At 40.9% G+C, this 26,136-nt stretch overlaps 3 protein-coding genes and 1 long non-coding RNA gene across 11 annotated transcripts in view; 2 read left to right on the top strand and 2 right to left on the bottom strand.

Annotated features, from left to right (window-relative positions):
• Window positions 1-10,856, bottom strand: part of KATNBL1 (katanin regulatory subunit B1 like 1) — a 63,133-nt gene extending 52,277 nt beyond the window's left edge. The window contains exons 1-3 of one of the 4 annotated variants that reach the window (XM_049705494.1): window positions 10,719-10,853; window positions 9,894-9,974; window positions 668-792 (exon numbers count right to left, since the gene is read on the bottom strand). The gene's annotated coding sequence lies outside the window, so the exon portion shown is untranslated. Of the gene's footprint in view, window positions 1-667; window positions 793-9,893; window positions 9,975-10,718 lie in introns of all 4 variants that reach the window. The other 3 variants (XM_033435865.2, XM_033435864.2, XM_033435866.2) reach the window with 3 other exon arrangements.
• LOC125963408 (uncharacterized) overlaps window positions 1-26,136 on the top strand; it is a 500,580-nt gene that overhangs the window by 168,233 nt on the left and 306,211 nt on the right. The window lies entirely within an intron of this gene.
• Window positions 10,884-16,007, top strand: EMC4 (ER membrane protein complex subunit 4). The gene is made up of 5 exons (XM_004274042.4): window positions 10,884-11,088; window positions 11,424-11,538; window positions 14,538-14,691; window positions 15,011-15,171; window positions 15,427-16,007. The coding sequence occupies exons 1-5, from the start codon at window positions 11,003-11,005 to the stop codon at window positions 15,460-15,462; spliced, it is 552 nt and encodes a 183-aa protein (XP_004274090.1). The 5' UTR covers window positions 10,884-11,002; the 3' UTR covers window positions 15,463-16,007.
• The window catches only part of SLC12A6 (solute carrier family 12 member 6), a 94,705-nt gene continuing 84,239 nt past the window's right edge, over window positions 15,671-26,136 (bottom strand). For all 5 annotated transcript variants that reach the window (XM_033435861.2, XM_004274045.3, XM_004274043.3 and 2 more), the window contains 9 exons: window positions 25,455-25,559; window positions 24,879-25,047; window positions 23,364-23,559; window positions 22,616-22,785; window positions 21,561-21,692; window positions 20,874-20,981; window positions 20,489-20,673; window positions 19,952-20,085; window positions 15,671-18,736 (listed from right to left, as the gene is read on the bottom strand). In XM_033435861.2, coding sequence (XP_033291752.1) covers window positions 18,645-18,736; window positions 19,952-20,085; window positions 20,489-20,673; window positions 20,874-20,981; window positions 21,561-21,692; window positions 22,616-22,785; window positions 23,364-23,559; window positions 24,879-25,047; window positions 25,455-25,559 — 1,291 coding nt within the window. In that variant the 3' untranslated portion in view covers window positions 15,671-18,644. The remainder of the gene's footprint in view (window positions 18,737-19,951; window positions 20,086-20,488; window positions 20,674-20,873; window positions 20,982-21,560; window positions 21,693-22,615; window positions 22,786-23,363; window positions 23,560-24,878; window positions 25,048-25,454; window positions 25,560-26,136) is intronic.

Consider the following 26,136-nt stretch of genomic DNA (forward strand, 5'->3'; position numbering starts at 1 on the left):
TCTGTTCAGAACTCCCCAGGGCTACCTAAGTTGGGTTTAACGATATTTTTGCGGGCCCATCATGTGCCAGGCTGACATTGTACCAGGAGATAGCCTGCGGAAGCTCACAGTGGCTTGGACAAACAGGGAAAGAGATCATTCCAATACATTGTGGTGAATGCAATGATAAAAGGTATATCCTAGAGGCTGTGGGAGTTCAGAGCAATGGGAGGCCTGGCAGATAAACTAATCAGAGCTAAAATATCATTAGGTAGTAATAACAATGTATTTTTCCCCTCTAGTAACAAGGTCCTTACTTAATACAAAAAAATTAATTAATGGTGAAAATTTCAGGCACTACTTTAGATTGATGGGAGAAATTTTTTTTTTTTTGCGGTACGCGGGCTTCTCACTGTTGTGGCCTCTCCCATTGCGGAGCACAGGCTCTGGACGCGCAGGCTCAGCGGCCATGGCTCACGGGCCTAGCCGCTCCGCGGCATGTGGGATCTTCCCGGACTGGGGCACGAACCCGTGTCCCCTGCATCGGCAGGCGGACTCTCAACCACCGTGCCACCAGGGAAGCCCGGGAGAAATATTTTTAGGGTATGTTTTGCATGAGCAATGCCTTTGCGAGCTTCTCAGATTGTACCAAGCACAAGCAGGCACATGCCGCTGTGCGGGGCCATACCTGTCAACAGAGGGGACTGTTGAGAGACTCCAGCAGGGTGAGTGAGTGAAGGGTGCAGAAGCCCTGGGTTCCAGTGGTGTGCAGCGTAGACACTCCCGGAGTATAACTTCCACTAAGTGGGTGTGCTGTTTTAAAGAAAATAAAATTCAACATACATGGGTGAAGTCACTTTCTCTCCAACTATTTCTTCATCACCATTGTCACAAACAGGAATTTCTCGATGACCCACTATACAAAAGGCACTGTGCTGGGCCCTCACCAGAAGAGGGTGAAGAGTGTAAGGAACAGTTCTTACCCTCAAGGAAGGCTGGGTGATGAGGTAAGACAAGTAACAGAGTCCTAGGACTCAGGGAATCTGCTGTGTTAACACAGAAGGATCTCAGCTCAAACAAGGTCCCAGGTTGTCTGAAGGCCAGAGGAGAACCTTGATGTTCTCATTTCTAGAGCTTCTTAGGGCAAGAGTCTCAGGCAGGTTCATCTTCAGACTCTAGTTCTGGGGTTTACAGATCTCTGGCCCATCGTTCTCATAAGACTGCCAAATGTCAACATAACTTAAGGTGAAAATAAAGAAATTTGCCTTCATATTGCTATTTTTGAAATATATACCATTTTAGTGATGAAATGCAGGTCAGTTGTCTTCATTGATATTTTTCAGTCAATAAAGTTGAAATTTTTTTCCCCTTGGAGCGCAATCAAAATTTTTTTGTTGTTGTTAAGGGATTAAAAAAGAGTGCATTCCATACATATTTTTATTGTCCCTGCACCACCAGCCCTTCACAGAAAGGTGGTTCCCTGCCAGCCCTCACAGTGGACAGTCTCCAAGGGAGTGCACCCCTCTAGCCATTCCCTCATTGCTTCCTCTGACTGCCTTAGATATTCCTTCCATCTGAGTGAACAGGCAGCTGAATTAGCCTTTCTGCCCTACATTCCCCCTCTCACAGGGGTATGGACATCAGAGATGGTGTGTAGAATAACCCTGACTATAAACACCCATGTGAGAAAAGAACTCTCACGCAAAGTTGTATGTATGCTTCTGAGTGGAGAGTCAGGGAAGGGATCATGCAGGAAGGCTGCAGCCGGGCCTGACAAGCTGGACAGGATTTTGACAGGCAGGGTGTTCCAGACAGACAGGGGAAGTACAAAATAAATTCCAGGACCGCCGTCTATCGCGGTTTGAGTGGGGTGGGGAGAGCTCTGGGGAGTAGCAGGAGGAAAGACTGTCACCTGACAGGTTGTGAAGATCTGGAATAATCAAGCAAAGGTGTTTGGGAAGGAAAAAAACTACTAGAAACCATTAAAAGTCTATTACTCACAGACAAGCACTGTCTCCATTTGAACATATGTTTTTTCAGACATTTTACTATGCAAATGTACCTACATTTAAGAAATGAGATCATATCCTTACAACTTTGTAAACTGCATTTTTATGATAAATATCATATTACATAGATCAATCCATATAATATTAATTGAAATGCCAATCACTATAAATGCATATAATAATATAAATGGCAGTTGAAACTTTAAGACACAAAACAACAAGGCATAGGCATTGAGCGGGGAAATGAGAATTAAATCAGTACTTTAGGAGGATTAATCTATCATCAGGATGCAAGATGACTAGTGGGAGGGAGGGAGCCCATGAGCCTTAGGCATGAAAATGTTGTCCTTTGGGCCGGAGGTTCAGGAAGCCAGAGCATTTACTGTGGTGATGCCATTCTCATCCCCTCAGACTGATGCCAGGCCTGGTAGAGGACCGAGCATGAAGAGACGTAAAACACAATAGCTCATCCATTCCATAGCTAACTACATCTACTGCTCAGCCTCAGAGCCTTTGGAAAATTCCAGCTGACTTTGGCAGTCAAAGTGAGAAGTCAATCGCTTTTATTCTGCTCCTCCCTTCCCCACCTTCCTGTGCAGACTGTGGAAGGAAAGGATGGCAGTAGGGAAAGTTTCAGATAAGGCGGTAGCAGTGGAAAGGAGCAAAGCTCACTCCCCGTTTGCAAGATTCACGGTCGTTTCAAATACCACCACGGTACAGATGCCTTGGTGGCGGAAGCAGCAGCAGCTTCCTAGATTTCGTTTGGCAGGTGGAGGGTGGGGGGCTGGGGGGGGGACTGTTGAATGGTAGGGGATCCTCCTGTTAAAAACAGTTTGTTTTGGATGCAGCTCTGTGGCACTTCGACAGCTGGAAAGCAGGTGATGGTATTTGTTATAGATTTTCAAATGTGAAGCCAAAGAGACCATTTCTCTCCTTCCCCAAGTAGATTTCCTGCAATTACATACACTGTCACCTGGAAGATGGTAGGGGGCAGCATGTTAGAGCGGAAAGAACACTAACTTTGGAGCAAGGTTCATCTCTATCAGAAGCCTTGATCACTGCCTTTGGGCCCTTCTACACCATCTTTACCTTAACTGCAGAGGGAGGATAACTCTTCTCTTAGGGGATGTTGGGAAACAGGGTAACCTATGTAAAACACTCTTAATAGTATATAGCACACTGATTGTGGCTCTCTCTCTGCAAAATATTCCCCACCCCCAACTTTACCTGTCCAGTGATTTTTCTAAGATAGAGAAGAACACAATTTGGTTGACTACTGCCTTGGAAAAGCAGTCTTGGAACTAGACCAGTTCCAGGAGGGGGGCCAATGCTGTGGAGACAGACTCGCTGTGGTGTCGACAGCCTGGTAATCAGTACAGGGTATCTGAAAGTTATGACCTTTCACAAAACAAGTCCAGTCATGCAGCTGCTTGAGGGTTTGATACTCCGGGGCCCTCATAACAAACAGGCATAGCAGAGAGGAGTTCAAGGGCAGGGTGCAGGCAGGAAGGAAATGAAATGGGCGGGACAACAAGCCTTAGAAGCAGGATAATGTCCTTGGGAAGGGGGCTTGAAAGGGCAAAGGAGGTCTACAGCCTCAGGAGACTGGAGCTACAGGAAGATCACTAAGACTGAAGTCCATTTCTTGGAGCCGGACACACGGTCAAAGTACTCTGGCAGTAACAAAATTGAGTCTGACCCCAAACTGGCTATCCAAAATTAGCTGTGTTCTTCAGAACACCCGTTCTGCAAGATGTTGATACATTGAAAAGAGAGGGAAAAAGGGAGAAGAAAAAAAGGCTTCCTTGGCCAAAGAAGTTCAGTAACTGATGGATAAAACAAATATTTCTTTACTGTAGCATTTCTCAGTCTTTAAAATACTAACATTAATTGTGAATCTCTAAAAGAAAGGGAATTCCCTGGTGGTCCAGTGGTTAGGACTCCACACTTTCACTGCCCAGTGCTTGGGTTCAACCCCTGGTGGGGGGAACTAAGATCCCGCAAGCTGCGTGGCGAGGTAGGTAGGTAAGTAAATAAATAAATAAATACAAATAGAAAGATAGAGCAGTGCTGCCCAAACTTACCTAAACTCTGAATCCTTTAAAGGCGAGAGCACACATATTCTACAGAAATAATCTGATCTACAAAGGGTAGCAGGACTAGTTCCAGTCCTGGGAAATGGGGTGTGGCTCCAGTTGTAGGCTGGTTGGGGAGGACTGAGGAAATTGGTGAGTGGCATCGTGGTGGTGCCTCATGATTGTGGCCAGAGCTGGATGAAAGCAACAGAAACTGAACATCTGGCAGAAGTATCAGAGTTTTTTTGAAAACTGAAAGATTCAGCCGGACTTCTTCCTTTGCCTTTTACAAAAATAAAAATATGGCCCTTCATGGAAGAGCGTGTTATAAAACATATGTTAAATAAGTCAAAATATAAATCAAAGAATCTGGGAGAGTCTAAATCAAAATGTCCACGAAAATTATTATTGTTATCACTTTTTTGCATGGTAGGATTCGTTAATTCTTTTTTACTTATTTGTATTTTTTCATTTTATCTAATAAATGTCTTTTTTAATTAAAATAATTTTTAAAAATCACTTTACTGGGCTTCCCTGGTGGCGCAGTGGTTAAGAATCCACCTGCCAATGCAGGGGATACGGGTTCCAGCCCTGGTCTGGGAAGATCCCACATGCCGCGCGCGGAGCAACTAAGTCCATGCGCCACAACTACTAAGCCTGCACTCTAGAGCCCATGAGCCACAACTACTGAACCCGTGTGCCACAACTATCGAAGCCCGTGCACCTAAAGCCCATGCTCTGCAACAAGAAGCCACAGCAATAAGCCCGTGCACCACAACGAAGAGTAGCCACCACTAGCTGCATCTAGAGAAAAGCCCGCATGCAGCAATGAAGACCCAATGCAGCCAAAAATAAATAAAATAAATTTTTAAAATCACTTTACTAATTTAAAGCAATTAGGAAATTAAAATTGTGCAAATGTTTTTGTTTTTTGTTTTTTTTGGGTTTTTTTTGCGGTACGCGGGCCTCTCACTGTTGTGGCCTCTCCTGTTGAGGTCCAGACATGGAGGCTCAGCGGCCATGGCTCACGGGCCCAGCTGCTCCGCGGCACGTGGGATCTTCCCGGATCGGGGCACGAACCCACGTCCCCTACATCGGCAGGCAGACTCTCAACCACTGCGCCACCAGGGAAGCCCTGTGCAAATGTTTTAAAGTTTAGGATTTGATTTGGCAGCCTTGGCAATATTATTTTAGTATTTGCTATTATTTCCCACTTAAGCTAACCCTGGTTAGCCTAATTCATTTGAATGAGTTCCTCTTTCAGATGGAAACTTGTATTAGTTTCCTAGGACCATAGTAACAAAGTACCAGAAACTGGGTGGCTTAAAACAACAGAAATACAGTCTCTCACAGTTCTAGAGGCTGGAAAACCAAAACCAAGGTGTTGGCAGGGCCATGATCTTTCTGCAGGTTCTAGGCAAGAATCTTTCTTTCCTTGCCTCTTCCTAGCTTCTGGTGGCTCTGGCAATCGTCATCTTGTAGCTGCAGTAATCCAATCTGCCTCCATTGTCACATGGACTTTTACCCCATGTATCTATCTGTGTGCCCTCTCCTCTGATAAGGATATCAGTTATTGCATTTAGAACCCACCCTAATCCAATATGACCTCATCTAAACTAACTACACCTGCAAAGTTCCTATTTCCAATTAAGGTCACATCCTGAGGTTCCAGGTGGATGTGAATTTTGGGGGGACACTATATAACTCACTATAAGACTAAAAATAATTTAGTCCACAAACTCTTAAAAGTGTAAATTAGCACATTTTGGAGGGCCTATTTTAACTTATTAATATTGTAACTGTATAACCTCTGTGGTAAGCAATCTTAATTGTACCACTCTCCTACAGAACTGTGCTGACAAATTACCCAGGGATGTTCATAGTAACATTTTTTTTGTAACAGTGACAAATGGGAACAACCTAAATGCCCATCAATTAGGGACTGGTTAACTAAGTTATCGTACATCCATGCCATGTATACCCTGTAGCCTTTAAAAAGAATGAGGTAGATCTGAGTGACAGACATGGAAGACATCCAAGATGGATTAAGTGAAAATACAAGTCAGTGCACAGTGTTTAATATGTTTCCACTTATGTAATAAACTTCTACAAATTAAACAATCCTACATTTATTTTATGTTTTAACGGATGACTACCTTTCAAAAGCACTTCAATAAACACAAAAGGTACTTATTGTTCTCCTTCAAGTCTTCTGAATCCCACTTCATCCTTTTATTAGTCTGCTTGGGCTACCATAACAAAATACCACAGACTGGGTGGCTTTAACAACAGAAATTTAGTTTTTCACAGTTCTGGAGACTGGGAGGTCCAAGATCAAGGTGCTGGCTGATTCAGCTCCTGGCGAGACCTCTCTTTCTGGCTGTAGACAGCCACCTTCTCATTGTGTCCTCACATGGCAGAGTGACACAGCAAGTTCTCGTGTCTCTTCTTATAAGGACACCAATCCCAGTATGAGAGCCCTACCTTCATGACCTCATCTAACCCTAATTACCCCCCAGAGGTCCCATCTCCAAATACATTGCAGGTTAGGGCTTCAACATATGAATTCTGCGAGGACAATCCTCCTTACAAAAAACTCAGGCTATAAAACAATGCTTTATAACGGAACCAATCGAGGCTTTTTAAAATTAGCACATAAGAAAAAATGCCACAAAGGACCTGGATTAGTCATTCAGATCCTTGGTGTAGAGACAGTTTAGCCCACCTCCAAGACAGCTGAAATTAATCACCAGCATGAATCCAGAGTAACCAAGTTTGAAGAAACATGTTAGGCTATCAGTGATATATCATTATGACTTATGCTATAGTTGTCATTCTTAGCTTTCAATGGGATCTGTGGGAATGGCAATCCTCCCAGCTTCCTAAGCAAGTGCTGGAGGGAAGTGCTATAATGGGAACCTGTGAACTGCAGGTAAAATGTGAATTGCACAACAGTCTTCCTGAAATTAAAAAAAGGTAATTACTAATGAAGAATGGTATTACTAACCAACATCTTTTCCCAGCACCATATTAGTTCATGACACTGCAGAGCCATGAACCAGAAATTGAAAAATTTGTAATCCGCATAGAAATAGTGCAGATACCCAAGAGCTAGCAAGGTAGGATCTTACTAAGATCTTACTAAGAGGTTTGAAAATGCAAACAGACAAAACAGAGGAAAAAGTTTCCTCTTGTTAAAACCCCATTACTGACATGGAATAAACTGCATCATGAATGGTGCAATAGTAAGGTGTTCCTTTTCAGAAGGCAATAATGATAGTAGAGTTAAATAACACAAATAAATGGAGATTGCAATAGAAGTCCATTTTATTTAAGCTGCCAAAAGGATTAGGAGCTTTTAGAGCACGCTGGGGGAACTGGTTGGACGGCTGAGGATAGCCCAATAGATTTATTATAGGGACACTGTAAAATGGCAGAGACCAAAAACTTAAGACATAGCTGTAAAGCTTTTTTTCCTTTAAAGGGATCCATTCTCGCAAATCTGGTTGTGTGAAATAGAAATTTCTTTGTTCAAGTTTCAATCCAAATGCAACTGCTCTGAAGAGAATGGCATGAAGTATTAGAAAGAGTCAGCTTCTCAGACTCCTAAAGAGGTTGGGGGGTCGGGTGGCAGGGGCGGGGAAGATAGTTACAAAAACAAATACCAAAACTGTGCAGGTGGCACAAATTGTAAAAGTCAAACAAGGCAACTCATATGACCTGTGGAATCATGGTTTGCCTTCTCAGTTTCTTTAATTAAAATCATATTTGCTCAAAGCCACAAAGTAAAGGAAGTTTGACATTTAGTTTTACAATTTCAGTATTTCTATTATTTTCTAATTCAAGTTTATCCCAGTGGGAGGCATAAAAGGAGGCTCTTAAAAACTAATGATTGCTTAAATTACTTTGTGTAAATTCAAACCTTGTCATTTTAGAGCAACCAAACACTCCAGGTCAGTGGTTCTCAGTCCTTGCTGCAAAGGAGAATCACCTGGAGAGCCATACAAAAATACTGATGACCTTGCTCCACCCTAAGCAAATGAATTAGAATCTCTGCGGGTGTGGCCAAGGCATCAGTATTTTTTAAGGGCTCCCAAGATGAGTCTCCTTTGAATCCAGGACAGAACCATTCCACTTCTAGGTTTAGAATCATGTCATATTATAATTAATAACATTTATATTTCTCTAAATCCAAAACTGGTACCCGCATAATGCAGAGAATTACTAAAAGTATGGGAAAGCACAATTTTAAAAAATGATGTGAAATCCCATTATTCCTTAATGTGTTTATGATTTGTCTTCTTTCTATGAATATACCATATATGAAAGAATAATATGCAAAATATGTATTCCAGAAAAATACATTTTAGAACTAGAAGGTACCCTAAGAAGTTATCTGGTACAAGTCCCTTATTTTATAGATGAAGAAATGTAGGCCAAGAGAGTTCCTACCTCTCTTAGAAGTTCATTTGGAGTCAGGATTAAACTATATGTTACCCTTTACTTTTCTTACAAAACACATTTTTGTGCAAAAACTTGGATCCTCAAAAGTTTAATTCCAAGAGAAATGCAAATCAAAACTATAATGAGATATCATCTCACACCAGTCAGAATGGCCATCATCAAAAAATCTAGAAACAATAAATGCTGGAGAGGGTGTGGAGAAAAGGGAACACTCTTGCACTGTTGGTGAGAATGTGAATTGGTTCAGCCACTATGGAGAACAGTATGGAGGTTCCTTAAAAAACTACAAATAGAACTAACATATGACCCAGCAATCCCACTACTGGGCATATACCCTGAGAAAACCATAATTCAAAAAGAGTCATGTACCAAAATGTTCATTGCAGCTCTATTTACAATAGCCTGGAGATGGAAACAACCTAAGTGCCCATCATTGGATGAATGGATAAAGAAGATGTGGCACATATATACAATGGAATATTACTGAGCCATAAAAAGAAACGAAATTGAGCTATTTGTAATGAGGTGGATGGACCTAGAGTCTGTCATACAGAGTGAAGTAAGTCAGAAAGAGAAAGACAAATACCGTATGCTAACACATATATATGGAATTTAAGAAAAAAAAATGTCATGAAGAACCTAGGGGTAAGACAGGAATAAAGACACAGACCTACTGGAGAACGGACTTGAGGATATGGGGAGGGGGAAGGGTGAGCTGTGACAAAGTGAGAGAGAGGCATGGACATATATACACTACCAAACGTAAGGTAGATAGCTAGTGGGAAGCAGCCGCAAAGCACAGGGAGATCAGCTCGGTGCTTTGTGACCACCTAGAGGGGTGGGATAGGGAGGGTGGGAGGGAGACGCAAGAGGGAAGAGATATGGGAACATATGTATATGTATAACTGATTCACTTTGTTATAAAGCAGAAACTAACACACCATTGTAAAGCAATTATACCCCAATAAAGATGTTAAAAAAACACATTTTTATAGATTTTTAAACCTTAAAAAAAGTTTAATTCCAATCTGAAACTCCATTTCCATAAAGGATCTATTATTTCTAATGATATTCTAACAAACTTTAAAAAATATCAGTCAGATCTTTAAAGAGTGCCTTCTTCTTTCTCTTTAATTCTAGCACATATATAGCAAGTTGCCCTCTGTGTTCTATGGAACATTGATTCCATTGGACATTAACAGATGTGATAGAAAAAAAAAAAGAGGCTTGTTATTCAGGCAGATTGGGAAACAAAATGAAAGGAGATTATTTACTGAATTATTTCTTGTGGTTTTAATGTTATACCGGTAGCACCGAGAATCTCTGGGATGTATGTTTAGAATACAATATCTCAAGCTTATCTGACCTTGGAACCTTTCCTCAGTTCAGTCTCAACATCTTCACCTGCTCTGGAACACGTTTTTAGCAAGTAACACTATGAGGATTCCTAGAACAAAGGAATAAAAGACCTGGAGTACCCTTGCGACCAAAGAAACTTTGTTATAGCTTAAAAAATTTTATAGCAAGTAGGAGAGTACTTTACAAGGGAAGGAATATATGATTTGAATGACAGTGACAGCAACATTGGTTATAAAAGGGAAAAAAACAGTAAACAACTTAAAAACCCAATGATAGGTTTAATTATGATATAGGTATACAGTTGAATACAAAACCCGATCACCACGAATAATGTTGGAGATTAATGACATTAAAAAACACGTCATGCACTTGTGGCGAGCACTCTATTCAACCTCAGAACAAGCCTCGAAAGCAGGTACATATGGAAAGGTCTGAAACACAAAGAATCTAACTTGCCCAAAATCACGCAATTAAGTAACGAAGCCAGAATTCAAACGGAGACCGTCTGAATCTTGAGCCCAAGAGCCTTAACATGCCCACACTGCCTCCTAGGTTTGCTGCGGAGCAGGGACAGAACTATCTACGTCGCAGGGTTCCTGTGAGAATTAAATGAAATAATAGCCATAAAGTTTCTGGTACACGGTGGACATTCAACACCCAGAAGCTACTAAATAACTCGCTCAAGGTCACACAATCCGTGGTGAAGCCAGGATTTAAATAGATTATTTGAATCTTGTGCTCCCGGGAACGGGTAAGAGCTCCAGACGCTTTTCAGGGCTTCAACCCCTAATGGAGAGTCAGTATGGACTTCCCTTTGTCCCATAAAACGCACCTCAGAGGTGAGGGAACACCCTGCAGGCCTTCTTCAGAAAGGAGGGAAGGCGCGGAAGACGCTTTAGGTACCTTTACATTCTTTTTTTTCCCTCCCACCTTCTGTGCCTCCGACCACACCCTTCGGTCAGCCGCCTGACAATTTCCGGGACGGAAGTGACGTCTATAGTTACGCGCCGGATGTGGACTTGCAGAGTGAGCCCCAGAAGTCGCGGACGCTGTTGGGCTTGAGGCCTGGCTGAAGTTTGGTCGGGAGGTCTGCAGCTTTGGGAGGCGGCCGTTGCCATGACGGCCCAGGGGAGCCTGGTGGCCAACCGAGGCCGGCGCTTCAAGTGGGCGATTGAGCTGAGCGGACCTGGAGGAGGCAGCAGGTGAGGTGCCTGGGCAAAGTTCGACATCAGAGCTCCCACCCCAGCACTACCCCAGAGGAATAGGACCTGAACCCTCAGGCCCAACTCCGTGAAAAGGATGGGTGGCCCAGAAACGACTCCTGGGGAGCTAGCGGCTTCTCTGCCATAGAGGTTTCTATGACCAAAGGATGCTTATTTCATTCCTCCCTACAGGCAAGGGTCTGACGAACCCACGAGAGGGCTGGTCTAATCTGGGTAGATGCATCTGAGGATCTTTATTCCTGTGATTCGAACGGGAAATGTGGAATATGAAGTGTGGAAGGCTGCAACCTTAGTTTCTTGGTTTTGGTCTCTAGGAGCCGAAGTGACCGGGGCGGTGGCCAGGGAGACTCGCTGTACCCAGTTGGTTACTTGGACAAGCAAGTGCCTGATACCAGCGTGCAAGAGACAGACCGGATCCTAGTGGAGAAGGTACAGAGGTATAGATGTCACTATAGTCCTTGGGCCAGTCCTGACCTACACACCCACCCTCTCCCACGCAGCACATGAATGTCTTACTGTAGATGGCCCTTATCCCGAATATTTGATAGCTAAACCGCTTGAGACTACTGTTACATTAGTTGACATATCAGATCCAAAAGTGCTCAATAATTGTAAAAATAAAAGACGTTTGAACATAAGATATAAGGAAGTAGGTTGAAAATTAGCTACTGGTAGCAATGCGTTCCAGTTCGTCATCTTTTTCTACTGGAGTTCCCTTATACCACACAACCAACCTGTCAGAACAGTCCGTTGCTTTTACCTTCAAAATAGATTCAAAATCTTAATTCTTATTGCTGTAATCTATCATCCTGGTCTAAGCCACTTCATCTTCTACCATTTTTCTCTTTGTTCACTCCTATAGTCAGAACGGCCTCCTTGCTGCTCCTTAAATATGCCAGGCAAGCTTCTATTTCAGGCTTTTTGTACTTGTTCTTTCCTTTTCCCCCAGATACCTTTATGATTTGCTGTCTCATCTCCTTTCAGTCTCTTACATGTTACCTTCTTAGTGAAGTCTACCCTCATGGCACTCCCTATCTGTTCTTACTTTTTATTTCTCCATTTCATTCATATATATTTCTCCATATCATTCATATATAGTTTACTTATTTTATTATCTCTCTTTTCACTCTTGTAAGCTCCATGAGAGCAAGATTTTGTCTCCCAAGTCCCTTGAACAGTGCCTGGCACTTTCCTCTCAGCCTTAATATTGTTCAATATTAAATGAACTTTGATTCATGAAATGCAGTGATTTTCACAATATGAAAATGACAGAGCTGTTGTCAGTGATTTTCTTGATAAGTGTCCTGTCATTTTTCATCTTGGTACATCAAAGCATAATATGAATAATAAATACATGATAGTAAGGTATTACTAAAATGGCGTGATTTTAAAGGCAGATTATTATAAAATATGTATTTTAGAGCAATTCTGTTGTATGGATGATTTGATATTTAAACTCTCAGATAGGGACTTCCCTGGTGGTCCAGTGGTAAAGACTCCATGCTTCCAAAGCAGGGGGCACAGGTTTGATCCCTGGTCAGGGAACTAAGATCCCACATGCTGCTCCGCAGGGCCAGAAAATTTAAAAAAAACAAGAATTCTATAAATAAACTCTCATATAAATGATCTATGTAAATGACAGATAAGGAAACTGTTTACACATGGCCATTTATTCCTTTATGTGAATAAACCCAAATGGACAGGGGTATATTATTCTGTTTATATAGATAGATTTACTTTAAATATTTTGTTTAGGATTTTTTTTTTTTGGCTGTGTTGGGTCTTGGTTGCTGTGCACGGCCTTTCTCTGGTTGCAGCGGGGGGGGGGCTACTCTTCATTATGGCACGCAGGCATCTCATCATGGTGGCTTCTCTCATTGTGGAGCACAGGCTCTAGGCATGCGGGCTTCAGTAGTTGTGGCACATGGGCTCAGTAGTTGTGGCTCACGGGCTCTAGAGCACAGGCTCAGTAGTTGTGGCGCATGGCTTAGTTGTTCTGTGGCATGTGGGATCTTCCCGGACCAGGGCTCGAACCCGTGTCCTCTGCATTGGCAGGCGGATTCTTAACCACTGTGCCACCAGGGAAGCCCCTAGGATTTTTGCATTTAGGTTCATGAGTGATACTGGTCTGTAAACTTTTCTCATAATGTCATTGGCAGGTTTTGGTATTTATGAGGCCCCATATTACAGTAATGAATTCATTTTTTCTTCTCTGAGTTTGTATAAGATTGGCTTTATTTTTTCCTTAAATGTTAAGAATTTGCCAAGGGATACCATTTGGGCTTAATTATAGAGTTTCTTAAAGTTGTAAGACTATTTAAATTTCCAACTTCTTATGCCATTTAGGTAAGTTGTTATATTTTCTAGGAATTTAGCCATTTCCCCCAAATTCATAATATTGATCACTTTAATATATGGAAGACCTATAGAGATGTCCCTTTTTTCATTCTTGCTGTTGAATATTTTGCTTTTTATTCATCAGGCTCACCAGTATTTTCTTAATCTTTTCGAAAAAACCTTTGGCTTTGTTGATTTTAAGAAAATTTCATTAATTTCTGCTCTCATTTTGATTTCCTTCCTTTCCATTTCCTTGGGTTTAATTTATTCTTTTTCTTACTTCTTGAAATAGATGCTTACTTTTATTTAGTCTTCTAATATGTATTTAAGGGTGTAAATTTCTCAAAGCTCTGTGTCCCAGTTTTAATATATGGTATTTGTTATCAGTTAACAATATTTGTTTTCCACTGAAATTTCTTCTTTGATTAGTGGATCATTTAGAGCACATTTTTTCACTCTAACACATAGGGGGTTTTCTAGTTATCCTTTTGTTATTGATTCCTAGCTTAATTGCATTATAATCAAAGAATATGCTTTGTATGATTGGAGTTCTTTGAGAGTTATTGACACTTTCTCCACGGCTCAGTAAGTTGTCAGTTTTTGTAAATGTCCTATGTGTGTTTGAAAAGACTGTGATTTCTGCACCTGTTGGGTGCAGTGTTCTATTTGTCAATTGGGTTAATAATATCATTCAGATCTTTTATATCTGGATTTGTCTGTTTGTTCTATTAGTTATTGAGGTATGCTAATCTACCACTATGTGGATCTATCTAGTTCTTCAGTTGTAGATGGGCCAGTGATAGATGCAGAAGTATAAGAACAAAAATAGGGAAGTCTTCTCTTTACCACAAGTCTTGGGGAAAAATGGTATTTGGGAAACCCATGGGGAAAAACAGAAATGGTGAAGATGCCTTATCTTTAGAAGAGCAAGCTTCCTGTGGCAAAGTGGGAGAAGGGCAGAGGTGGTGGAATTGAGGAGTCAGCTCACTCAGAAGCACGAAGTCGGGAATTGTGTTCATTTGACTTTAACACCAGTGATATAACGTAGGACTGAGGATAGTGATCAGAGGTTAAAACTGTGTTTGTTTTAGCGCTGCTGGGACATTGCCTTGGGTCCCCTGAAACAGATTCCCATGAACCTCTTCATCATGTACATGGCAGGCAATACTATCTCCATCTTCCCTACTATGATGGTGTGTATGATGGCTTGGCGACCCATTCAAGCACTTATGGCCATTTCAGCCAGTAAGTATTCTTGAAATAATAATCCTCCTTAAGCTTTAAGAATCAAAGGCAAATTCTTCGGCAGAACCCATTACGGGAAGTCTTTGGCACAGCTAGCTCTTGGCTAGTTGCAGTAGGAGTGTGTGCAGGGTGGTGATGGCAGTGGTGGTGGCATGGAGGAGGAAATGGTGCTTGTGGGTTTTTGTTCACCTTTAATGGTTCTATTTGTACTCTTACTATGGGACTGGACTGTCTGTGTTATATATATTAATATATGGCCTGATTCATATTGAAAAAAAAAAGTTTTTTTGGTTTTTGACACTTTCTGTTACCCCAACAGCTTTCAAGATGCTAGAAAGTTCAAGCCAGAAGTTTCTTCAGGGTTTGGTGTATCTCATTGGGAACCTTATGGGTTTGGCATTGGCTGTTTATAAGTGCCAGTCAATGGGACTCTTGCCTACGCATGCATCAGATTGGTTAGCCTTCATTGAGCCCCCTGAGGTAAGGCAAAAGGAAAGTTAAATTTGGGGCAGATGTAATATACAGTAAATAGTTGATCCATTTGATGGTGGGGGATCACAGTTGCTCTTAGAGCTCATTTCTTAAGAAATAAGGTCCATTAAGAGTTTGGAAATTGTTATATTTTAAAGATAAAGCAAAGTAGAGCTTATGATTAAAGTATTAAGTACTTGATTCAGGAAGTTATTTCAGTTATTTCTCATTCACCATTAACTTATTCATTTTTTCTTTTTTCAGAGGATGGAGTTCAGTGGAGGAGGACTGCTTTTGTGAACCTGAGAAAGAAGCACGTGGTGCCTATGTATCTGGAGCTCATTTACAGCCGCCTTCATGCCCAGTGGCTCCTCCTCAGCATACCAACCTTTAACATTATCACTCACTGAAAAGGACCAAAAGGTCTCTTTTCTCCATGGTGAAGAGACAAATCCTAGAAAGACAATGTACATATCACTACAAACACAAAAAAACTATACCACAACTCTTGACTGAAAATAAGGTAGAAAACTTTATTTATGTTTCCAGTGGAGAGCAAAACAACAAATGAAACCATAACTCTGTAAACAAAAGAGTGGTTGCTGATAAATCAAGAGCTACAGCAGCATCTCCTTTTAATAAATTAAATGGTTGAGAACAGTGCTTTAAAAAAAAGTTGCACAAGTTTCCCTTAAATCTATCCTCCTTAATATATTTCACTTCTATTTAACACAAGCTGGGACATAAAAATTCTGTTGGAGATACTAGAGAAATGTGAGAAACTAATGCTGAATTCAGATTATACATGATGAAAAGAAAAATAAACCAGACCAAAACACATAAAATGCTTACAGTGTAATTGCTACTTTAATATCCACAAAAATGGATTTTTAACATGTTTAGGGAGAATGAGGATTCGCGGGATCTCAGGGGCCACAGGAATCTGAGGCAACGGAAGATACAAAGTAGTGGTCTTTGCCCTGCCAAAAGGAACTTGGCACCTGTCAGACAGATGCTGCAACTCAAACTTAAGCTTTTAAGATAGCTATAAAAGGCAGAGGGCCAGCAGTTGGAAAATGAATATTGTCATAACCTGCCCTGGTAAAGTCATAGCTAAGACTTAAAAGCTGGATCTCTTCAAAAGGCAGGAGGAGGTCTTTCCTTTCTCTTCCTGCATGAAACACAAAGCCCCTTCCCCTAAGGTGCATTCTCTCATCAAGTTTTCGGTATTGCTTTATTTGCAGTGATTAAAAGAGACAAGACAGTTTGCAGACAACATAAGCAACACATAGACATGAAATGCTCTAGACAGAGATGAGTTTAAATCTGGCCTAATAACCACTTCCCCATGTAACAGTGATTGTGTTTTAGGGCCTAAAGTAGGGGCTATATTAGTAGCCACTAATTCCATTATCCCTTTAAAGGATTCTTACAGAGCTCCAGCCACAAAAAGCTCTTCTAAAACTAACCTTACTTTCTGTCCATTTGGCCAGAGGTTTTGTGTAAATGTAAAGGAGTTCCTGGGCAAGCTGACCTTTAGAGCATGGGTCTTCAATAGCTTGGGTCCTAGGGTACCTGTTCCACTACTGTTGGACTCAACTTAGCAATGGAGTGTTGCAATGAAAGTTGTAAACAATGCTTCTACCCTCTGCAGGAAGCAGCAGAAAAAAAAGACTTAAAATATCTTGTCTGCTTTGCTACCTGACTGGGCTGGGACACTGAGAGAAGAGCAAAGGGAATAAACCAAAATGACTCAGTTTCTTAAGCCATATTGAAGGGTTTTTCTCCTCTGTCCATAAGGGTCAGATGAATAGTCTGCAGACTATGGAGCAAGTCAGCTTGCTCCATATCCTACTGGTAATGAAAGAGTGGTACTATTTATCATTAATAAAATGAAATTCAAAAGCAGACATGAATACAGGCAAGATAGTTTCTTGGAATACCCTATCTATCCTGTACAATAAATGAAGATTTCACATATATGAAATTACCACTCAGTCACACAGGGCAGTTTCCCTATGCTCGAAAAGCAGGTGTTTTGTGATCATTAAGTTAGCAAATAAAAAGCTAAGCTTGCAGAAGCATTTCCTTGACACATTTAGAGCTTTCTGAAAACAAAACAAATAGAAGACTGTTACCTTGGATAATCTCTTAGTTCAGATCCAAGTTTCTGCAGTCAAAATGAATAAAATTGAAAGGAAAAAAAAATGCTCATACTTAGTGCTGAGCTGCATGCCCTCAAGTCTTCATTATGGCTGGCTTTGGGAATGAGTCCACAGGTTTCCTAATGAAATAAGTTTCTTGAAACAGGCCAATGCCAATTGCATGCCACTTCAGTGAAGTAGGTAAGAAGAGTAGCAGCAGCTCAGTAACTTTGGCACTATGGAAGGAGTATGGCTATAAACTTCGAATTCCACTGCTGGATTCTCCCTTTGAAGGATAATCCAAAGGTTTTTAGCAAAGGATTTTAGCCAGTCTTCCTAGTGTGTTTGTTCTTATGATTTTTGGTCTGTGCCTATAACCCAGAGGGCATAAAAGGGAGAAGGAAAGGAGAACCTATTGGTTAGTATGCATCATCATCTGCATTTCTTAGATAACAGCTTATATATTTTGCCCATGTCTCATAGGTAACCACAGACTGCATTTATGTAAATCTTGATAGCTACCTTTTGGAGTTCACTTAGTTTGTCCATTTGCAAAGAACCTGAAAGAAAGAATTTTTACTCAACCTTTTAAAAAACAGTTTCCGTGGTAACAGTGCCTGTATTACAATCCTAACCACAGGATGGGTTTGAGAAACAGCTGAAATATACAACACAGTATGTGTACTTAAACATATTTTGGGGGAATTTTATTTTGGAGGAAGTAGGGGCTGCAGTTTCATGTTTCCGTTTTTAAATATTAGTACCCTAACATAAAATTAGAGTCCTGGAGAGCAGTGGATACACTGACGAAAATTGTCATCTTGGCTTGCCACGGATGTCTCCACAAAGATGTTAGCTCCCTGTGTACTTGGCCATGAATTCTTTAGTATGATGAGGCTGTGTCTCTCTGGCTGTTACCCCCATGGTGTCATCATTGAATCATGACTTCTGAGACTCATCTTTAATGTTAGACGTGTACTTTTGTCTTCAGTTGAATTTCTAGCATCCCTTTTGCCAATTCATTTTATTGGTTTAGCTTGTTAATTCTAACTTGCCTTTATCTGGTACAGGCATGGCTTGTAGGACTTGAGCATTGTTCTGAGGTTGAGGGAATATCTGCTTCTTCTTTAAGGACAGCAGGTCATATGGTAGCAAAGAGCAGATCTGTTTGTACTTTTCTGCACAAGTACTTGAGGCTCAGCTCATTAAGAGTTCAGCGTGATGTACACAGAACACAGGTCTCTAGTTGATGGGAGTGGTAGTAAAGAGCTGGCACTTCCATGGAGGTTGGAAGCCTTTTTGGAAAGGTGAGGCCCAGCAGAGTCATTCAGGGGTAGATTATGAATAAATGGTGATCACTTCACTGCCACCACCTCGGACAAGAAGGACTCGCTCTAGTCCTTCAGTGAGCACTTCTAGGAACTCCATGTCTTCAGAATTTGTCAAGGAGACAAATAGGCAGAAGAGCACAATTTAAAACCTGGCATCATGATAATCTGAGTTTATCTGACTACAAAGCTGCAAAATCAACATGCTTGTTTTAATTATTATATATTCAGAACTGGAGAAGTCTGAACTCTGGATTCAATCGAACTCTGAAGTAATCTGGGGATCTAGCCTCTTTGCATAAATAATACAAGACTCTCTCCCATTTGTTAGATTTTTTTTCTAAATGTTATTTTAAAATGGGGGAAACCCAGAAGTAATGTGTTACTACTATATAGCAAATAAGGCAGAAAGAAGAAAAAGCCACAACAGGGCAGCCTGTAAGATTCCAGGAGAGAATCCCAGTAATTTCCAAGTGAACCTGCTCAAGTTAGATTTTTTCTGCCAGTTTCTTTTTCTTTTTTTCTTCAAATATAGTTGATTTACGCGTTGTTTTCTTTTAACCTCTTTTCCTTAATGGTACTGGTGGGAATGGACCAGTCTGTGCCATTGCAGTGCTGAAGGGGTCCCATAAAAACAATCCTGGAATTAGGGTATGAAGAAGAACCTTATCTTTCCCCCTCAGAGGGAACTTCCACTTCAACTGCCTCTCCCCTAACTCCATGCAAAAGAGAGAGGCTTTGCAAACTGGGAAAAGCTGGAAAGGGGAAGGGCTGCGGGTGTTCCATCTCTAGGACTGTCAGAAAGGGTTCTATACACTGAATGTTGAGAGTCATGCTGCAAATATGCCACCTAAAAAGTCTCTTTAGGGTTCAGAGAGAACATCTTATACCCAACTCCCCGAAGGAGAGCAGTATCACTAAGTAAGGATCCTTGCCTGAGACTTTTAACAGTCTTCCCTCCTCAAGAGAGGAAGTCATAGACAATGACTTTTACAGTTACTTAGTGTCCCATCTAAAACACAGGCTAAGGGCTTCCCTGGTGGTGCAGTGCTTGAGAGTCCGCCTGCTGATGCAGGGGACACGGGTTCGTGCTCCGGTCTGGGAGGATCCCACATGCCGCAGAGCAGCTGGGCCCGTGAGCCATGGCCGCTGAGCCTGCACGTCCGGAGCTTGTGCTCCACAACGGGAGAGGCCACAACAGTGAGAGGCCGGCGTACAGCCAAAAAAAAATAAAATAAAAATAAAATAAATAAATAAATTAAAAAACACACAGGCTAAGATTTTCCCTACTGGAAGTTTTGCTCTCAGAAAGGATACAGTTTTCATCACCCTCAGGGTTTCGGGGTGGGCCTGGCATATTCAACAAAACCAGCTTTGCTTCATGGGACTTGTTAACTATAACCTCATTGAGCTTCACTGCTGTATGCATCCGCCTCACATTGGACTGGTCCCTGGAAGGGGAGCGTGGTGGGGAAGAAACAGGTGGGTTAAGGCAAAGAGAAAACTAGGCATATCGTCAACTTTAAAAAACTTGAGATTTTAGAGATTTTTTGCTTTAACTATGATTGATGTAATGAACAAATGATTGATTGCCTTATAATATTGATATCATAGCTTTCTCATTCCACATTTGCTTGTTTTATACCAGGAACACAGTATGGACAGGAAGAAAGATGGTTAGCTTGTGTACAGTGTTAATTGGTAGCTGACAGGCATAGGCAAACAATAGAAAGATGGCTGGATTTGGGGTGAAATGAAGACTAGATTCTGTCCTGTGTATTCAGGCAGTGCCACATCTGTGGCACTAACTAGGATACTATGTTAAGTGATAAGCTTGTGAGTAGGAAAACTTACGGACGCATGTTAAGTAGGTCCTGGAATCCTTCCATTGACTTGGCCTTTTGCCCCCGGGATGCCATGTACTTGTCTTTCGTCCAGGTCATGTGCACCTTCTCCTGATAGGTCTCTGTCTCTTCATCCTCATCAGAGCCAATGCTGGTCAATCGTAGCATTGAATTCCGATCCTTTACCAGCTGTGCCTGAGGAAGGCCCAACATAGCTATGACTCTATACCCAATTTTCTCTCATGCTTCATCTTTAATTATTTTGAAATGTGGTTATAGTGGAATAACCAATAAAGCAATCAGGAAAGAATCTGTCACGCTGAGAACAATACTATCATCCCTTTCAGTGATAGACTTCACAGGGCCAGGATTAGGTCAGTGCAGCAAAATCTCACCTCTCTGTCGCGCTCTGTTTTGGATAGTCGCATGTGCCGGAGCATCTGGGACCTTTGCTCCATCATCAGGGTGCGCTCGTAAGTATAAGCTGATATGTCACTGTCATGCTGCCGTAGATATCACACGGAGTAGACAATAAGCACAAAAGAGAAAGAACCATATATTTTCATTTCCACTTACTAAATTACACCAGAGAAAGTATCACAATATCAACCTAGGTTTTAGTTTTTGTTCAGTCATTGAGCTACGTAAATATAATAATATTGTGGATTGTAGATCAAATCCAGAGCCCTGAGTCTTTTCCACAATCTAACCATGACATACGTGTTTCATTGAAACACAAAACAAAAACCCCAGTCTTATTTTTTTTAATACTTACAAGTTATTTTTTTAAAAAAGCTATGTGTGATTTTAGCACGAATATATGAACTGAAACTTAATAAAACTGTATTAAGCAGATAAGAATCTAGCAGAAATAGAAGGGCTATGGAACAAACAAGAAAGCAAAAATTAAAAACTACCACTAAATACACATCACATATGCATTGTACTTATCTAGATCAACATATGAGAGTTTTGTTGGAACTAAGGAATTAATCCACATTTGCAGCTGAAGAAATTCCCAAACCAGAAGAGGTTCTAGAATGACAGGGTAGTCTCTCTTATCTCGAACTCAGCTTTCTCACCATCTCCACCACTTCCACCTCTGCCTCAATGCGAAGGTGATACAGGAAGGTGGCCAGGTCCTTCTTCATCTGAATACTGTTGTCTTCTAGTTGGGCTACTGTGAAGATCCGTATGCTGCATTTTCGCCACACCTGAGAAAGTACCACATATACATGGAAAATTAAATGCAAGAAGGCAAAAAAGAGTTATTTCTTAAAATAAATGGCACTTTTGCCTAGAACAATCTTGTACAGTTTCAGGGTATATGTTCCTAGTTTCTTACTTGCCATATTATTATTTATTTACTTATTTATTTATTTTACTTACTTGCTATATTATTGTTAGGGCAAAAGCTTGACCAAGGAACACATAAAATATAGTTTAAAGGAGTTTTTACTTCATGACAAGAAAAAAACTGGCAAAACAGAAAAGATGGCACATGATACATTAAGAGGGTGCTTTACTCAGGTAGCATACTGATGACACTGTGCAGACTATAATATTTACTATTTTAAATTTCAGTCTTACCAAAGGATGAACATAAATATGTATAAGATACACACACACCCTCTTAGGTTTCCAGTATTTTCGTCTTTTTCCATTTTTTTTTTTGCGGTACGTGGGCCTCTCACTGTTGTGGCCTCTCCCGTTGCGGAGTACAGGCTCCGGACGCGCAGGCTCAGCGGCCATGGCTCACGGGCCCAGCCGCTCCGCGGCATGTGGGATCTTCCCGGACCGGGGCACGAACCCGTGTCCCCTGCATCGGCAGGTGGACTCTCAACCACTGCACCACCAGGGAAGCCCCAGTCTTTTTTTTTTTTTTAATTCACTTATTAATGTTTTTTTCCAAGGGCTCATATGGAGTTCTATTAATTTGCTGAATTTCCCTTGGAAATAGGTATCAACTACAAAGAAAACTATTTCTTATAACGTTGAATCTGGAATCACAGAAAGCCAAGAATAATCCCCAAGTTTTCTAAGCCCCAACACTATAGAATGAAAGGAAGACTCTCTGTCTAGTGAACCAGGACAGAAGTTAAGAGAGAAAGACTTTTTTAAAAAGGTGTCAAAATACCTTGTGCTGTTTCAGTAGGAACGGTAAGAGCATGAGCATCCCCCCATCATGCACGATCCACCACACATCAATGTTGCCCTCAGAAAACTGCTCCACATTGCTGGGAAAGAAGGAGATGTTTTTAGCCACCAGCAGGGCCAGATGGGCAGCAGTTGTCACTCGAACTGTGCCTAGGGAGAAAACAGAGAGAATCAGGATAAGCAGAGATGAATCCTTAGGCTTACCTTGCTTCCTACCATGTCAGCAAAGAAAGGATAATGGCCATTGACAGTTCTTTGAGCAAGGTGTCCTATTTACACAGTAGGCTGTACCAAATCAAGTAACGAAAATCATTAAGAAAAATTTGAATAGCTAACAGAATTAGACTGAGAACTATGATTTACATTACTAGGTGTATTCTGATTACTACATTTCTAAGTGGGGGATACATGAATTGGGGAGATTTTGATGCTGAAGAACAATTCTTCCAGTTCCTGTGAGAATGTCAATGTGGGAGATCACACATGGAAATATGGCAATTTCAGAGATAGTTCCTAATGTAAGACTTGGCAAGATAAACAACTGATGAACATTATGTAAGGCTGGAGGGGGTGAAGAGAATCAGGTTATTACTAGTAGTAGTTATTTAGGTGCCCTTATGAGACTATGCTTCAGCAAGGACATCGTCTCTACTTTAGGAGGCTAGGGGGTGGGGTTAGGGTATATCCTCTATTTGAGCCCTCAGGATAGTATGAGAAATGTTTTGTACCAATAAAAGTCTTCCAAGCTCGAGCATCTTCACTCTGGCGCCAGCCATTTGGCCACCCCATCACCACTGTGTTGTGCTTCATGCCCCCAAGGCCACATGACTGGATGAGGTGGGAAATGCCCTCTCTCAGCTTGGCGGCCACCACCAGCTGGGAGAATCCTTTCACCTTCTCTGCCTCCATTAGATGCTTTATGGTCTGAAAGAGAGACAGAATCTCAACACTGAATTACTTCATCCTGGGTCTTTTAACTTCTTACTCCTTCTCTGTATTATATTCCCCTCCCCCTTCCAAACTCTGCATAAGATCTACAGAACAATTCAAAAAGTTTAATTTATCCCAATGAAATTTTATTATCCTTTGCCTTTTTCACTTGCTAAGTGCTTACTACATATGTAGGTAGTTGTCTACATGTACTGATAGTTCCTCTACCTTTTCCTCTCTTCTGCTTTTCTTTCTAACATACCAAACAAATTGAGAATAGGGATCGTCACAAAGTGAATATTCAATATTCCTTCTTAATTGCCCAGGGTGAGTGTGAACATAATCTCCTTCCTTCCTTAGTCCCAGTCTTGCCCTGACTCATATTACTAGAAATTCAATATGACGATTCAGTTTCAATTTAGAATTATCTCAGGTATGTTTTCTATTTTTGTTTTTGCTACTTCCACATCCCTTTTGATATTTTAATGGTGATTACTTGCGAAACTTGTATTTGTTTTACTATTCTTTTATTTATTCAAGCCAGTCTGGAGATAATATTTCATTTAGTCTTACTTCACTCTCTTGGTAGAAAGGTAGAGAGAATAATGGTGTGGAAAATGGATATGATTTTCCCAAAGGCACAGATTAAGTCAGCGGTGTAGCTAGGATAATCAGGGTCTCTTGATTTCCAATACTGTGCTTTTTATTTATTTTTGTGATCACTCTGGACTAATGTTTCTTCAGCATTTCTAGTTCTAGGGTTTCAAAGCATTCCAAAATGAAATCCAGTAAAATTTTTGAAATGTAACTGAAATTTCTCCAGGGTGATTTCTATCATTTATAATAGAGTGAAATCTACTTTCTTCTTCAGGAAGAACTTTAATCTCCCATAAGCTAATCAGAAGTAGCAAAGGAATCTTGGTCATAGCACCATGTAGATTAGCAAAGAGGAAGAAAATGTGCTCATCGCTCCTTGTTGTCACAAGATTGAGAGGAACCATCACCATAGTTCAAGGGATGATTTATTTACATGACTTCTCTCAGGGCTGAGTCAATGTCTGGAGTGTATTTGGAAATAGTGCTTAGCCTTGATAATCTTATAGTTTAGAAATGCTTTTTAAATGGGAAGAATAAATTATTATCTTCTGGTTCATCGTAGTATTTGGGAGAATATGACCATTCGAGTCAGCACTATGAAGGACACCTCCTAGATCACTCAGGAAAGGGATTAATTTAGAAATCCGAGGTCTTATGACTCAACAGCACAAAACCATAAGCTAAGTTCCACGAGGTCAATAAGCCTTGACTCTTACCTGCTCAGCAGCTAAAGCTTCACCGTAGTTCTCCAGGAAGTTCCCCACGATGACAGAGCCCACAATAGTGAGACCCTTTCCTGCCTTAAGCTGTGAAGCAAAGGTGAGGAGGCGAGGATGCTTGACATGTAGGTCTTCATCTAGTTTCAGCAGTACAAGCAACTGAGGCCTGTCAAGAGGTTGGCGGGGAAGGGGGTGGGATGAGAAAACACTCTGGGTCTGGGGACAGAATGACAAGTCTACCCTTTAATTCAGGAGATCTGTATAAAACACGTACTTTGACAGAAGGAAGAGATTAGAGAAAATGATAGGGTGCGGCTGCATCGTTATTCTGAATTTTCCCAGTATTACCTCAAATTGATCAGTCTTGAAGGAAGAATGAAAATGGTAGAAGTCTAGATCATATAGCACATGATTAAAAGGGAACAGAGGATCAAGAATTTAGAATCAGTCAAAGCATGTCCATTTCATGAATTCCTTGAGCCCCATGATTTCCTTATCCTGTAATCAATGAAGCACACCTTTCTGTGTGGTAACTCTGTGCCAAACACCACTAAGCTCTGTTGGTTTTTTTACCTCCAGTTTTTAGTGTGTGGAGGTCCTTCTTCCAGCCGAAGCAAAGCAAATCGGGCTGCACTGAGGGACAGCCCGCGGATACCATCACCCCATTCTTTCTCAGCTCTGGGAGAGAGAGCAGAAAAGAGCAGAGACAGATTTAAACCATAAGTACAATCTCAAAAAACAGTTTACTTTTTCTTTATCTAAAAGTAACATACACACAAGGTAGAATATTAAAGCTCATATTAATTATTTATATGATGATCTCTATTAACATAATGAACCCACAGTAAGCAGATCAACACTACCCTTCACCAACACACTGCACTACACAGCCGTTCAGAATAAAGGCTGGAAGGGTCACTTACCTTGTCCTGCGATGTAACTATTCAAAAGCAATAATGTAAAATAGCAATTTGGATTAGGAAATTACTACAGATCCCAAGTTTAAATTATTTCAAAAATAATTGCAGAGAAAGCAAAACTCAATGTAATCTTCTAGATCAGAGTGTTATTTATTCCTAATTTGGGGACGTTGTTAGTGAAGTCTTAGTTGTTACAAAGTAATTCAGGACTAATTTATTTTCCATTTCAGACACAATTCCTTGCCTGAAGAGATAAGCAAGAATATTTATATTTGTGTTATACTTTGTTTTTTAATTTTAATTTTGTACTGGAGTATAGTTGATAACAATGTTGG

This window comes from Orcinus orca, chromosome 2 (genome assembly GCF_937001465.1).
Source record: "Orcinus orca chromosome 2, mOrcOrc1.1, whole genome shotgun sequence".
Taxonomy (NCBI): Eukaryota; Metazoa; Chordata; class Mammalia; order Artiodactyla; family Delphinidae; genus Orcinus; species Orcinus orca.

Excerpts from the sequence above, each read along its gene's own strand:
- EMC4 (XM_004274042.4), top strand. The coding sequence starts at position 11,003 with ATGACGGCCCAGGGGAGCCTGGTGGCCAACCGAGGCCGGCGCTTCAAG. Across the intron at positions 14,692-15,010 it reads ACTTATGGCCATTTCAGCCA|CTTTCAAGATGCTAGAAAGT; the intron begins GTAAGTATTCTT and ends TTACCCCAACAG. Across the intron at positions 15,172-15,426 it reads CCTTCATTGAGCCCCCTGAG|AGGATGGAGTTCAGTGGAGG; the intron begins GTAAGGCAAAAG and ends TTCTTTTTTCAG.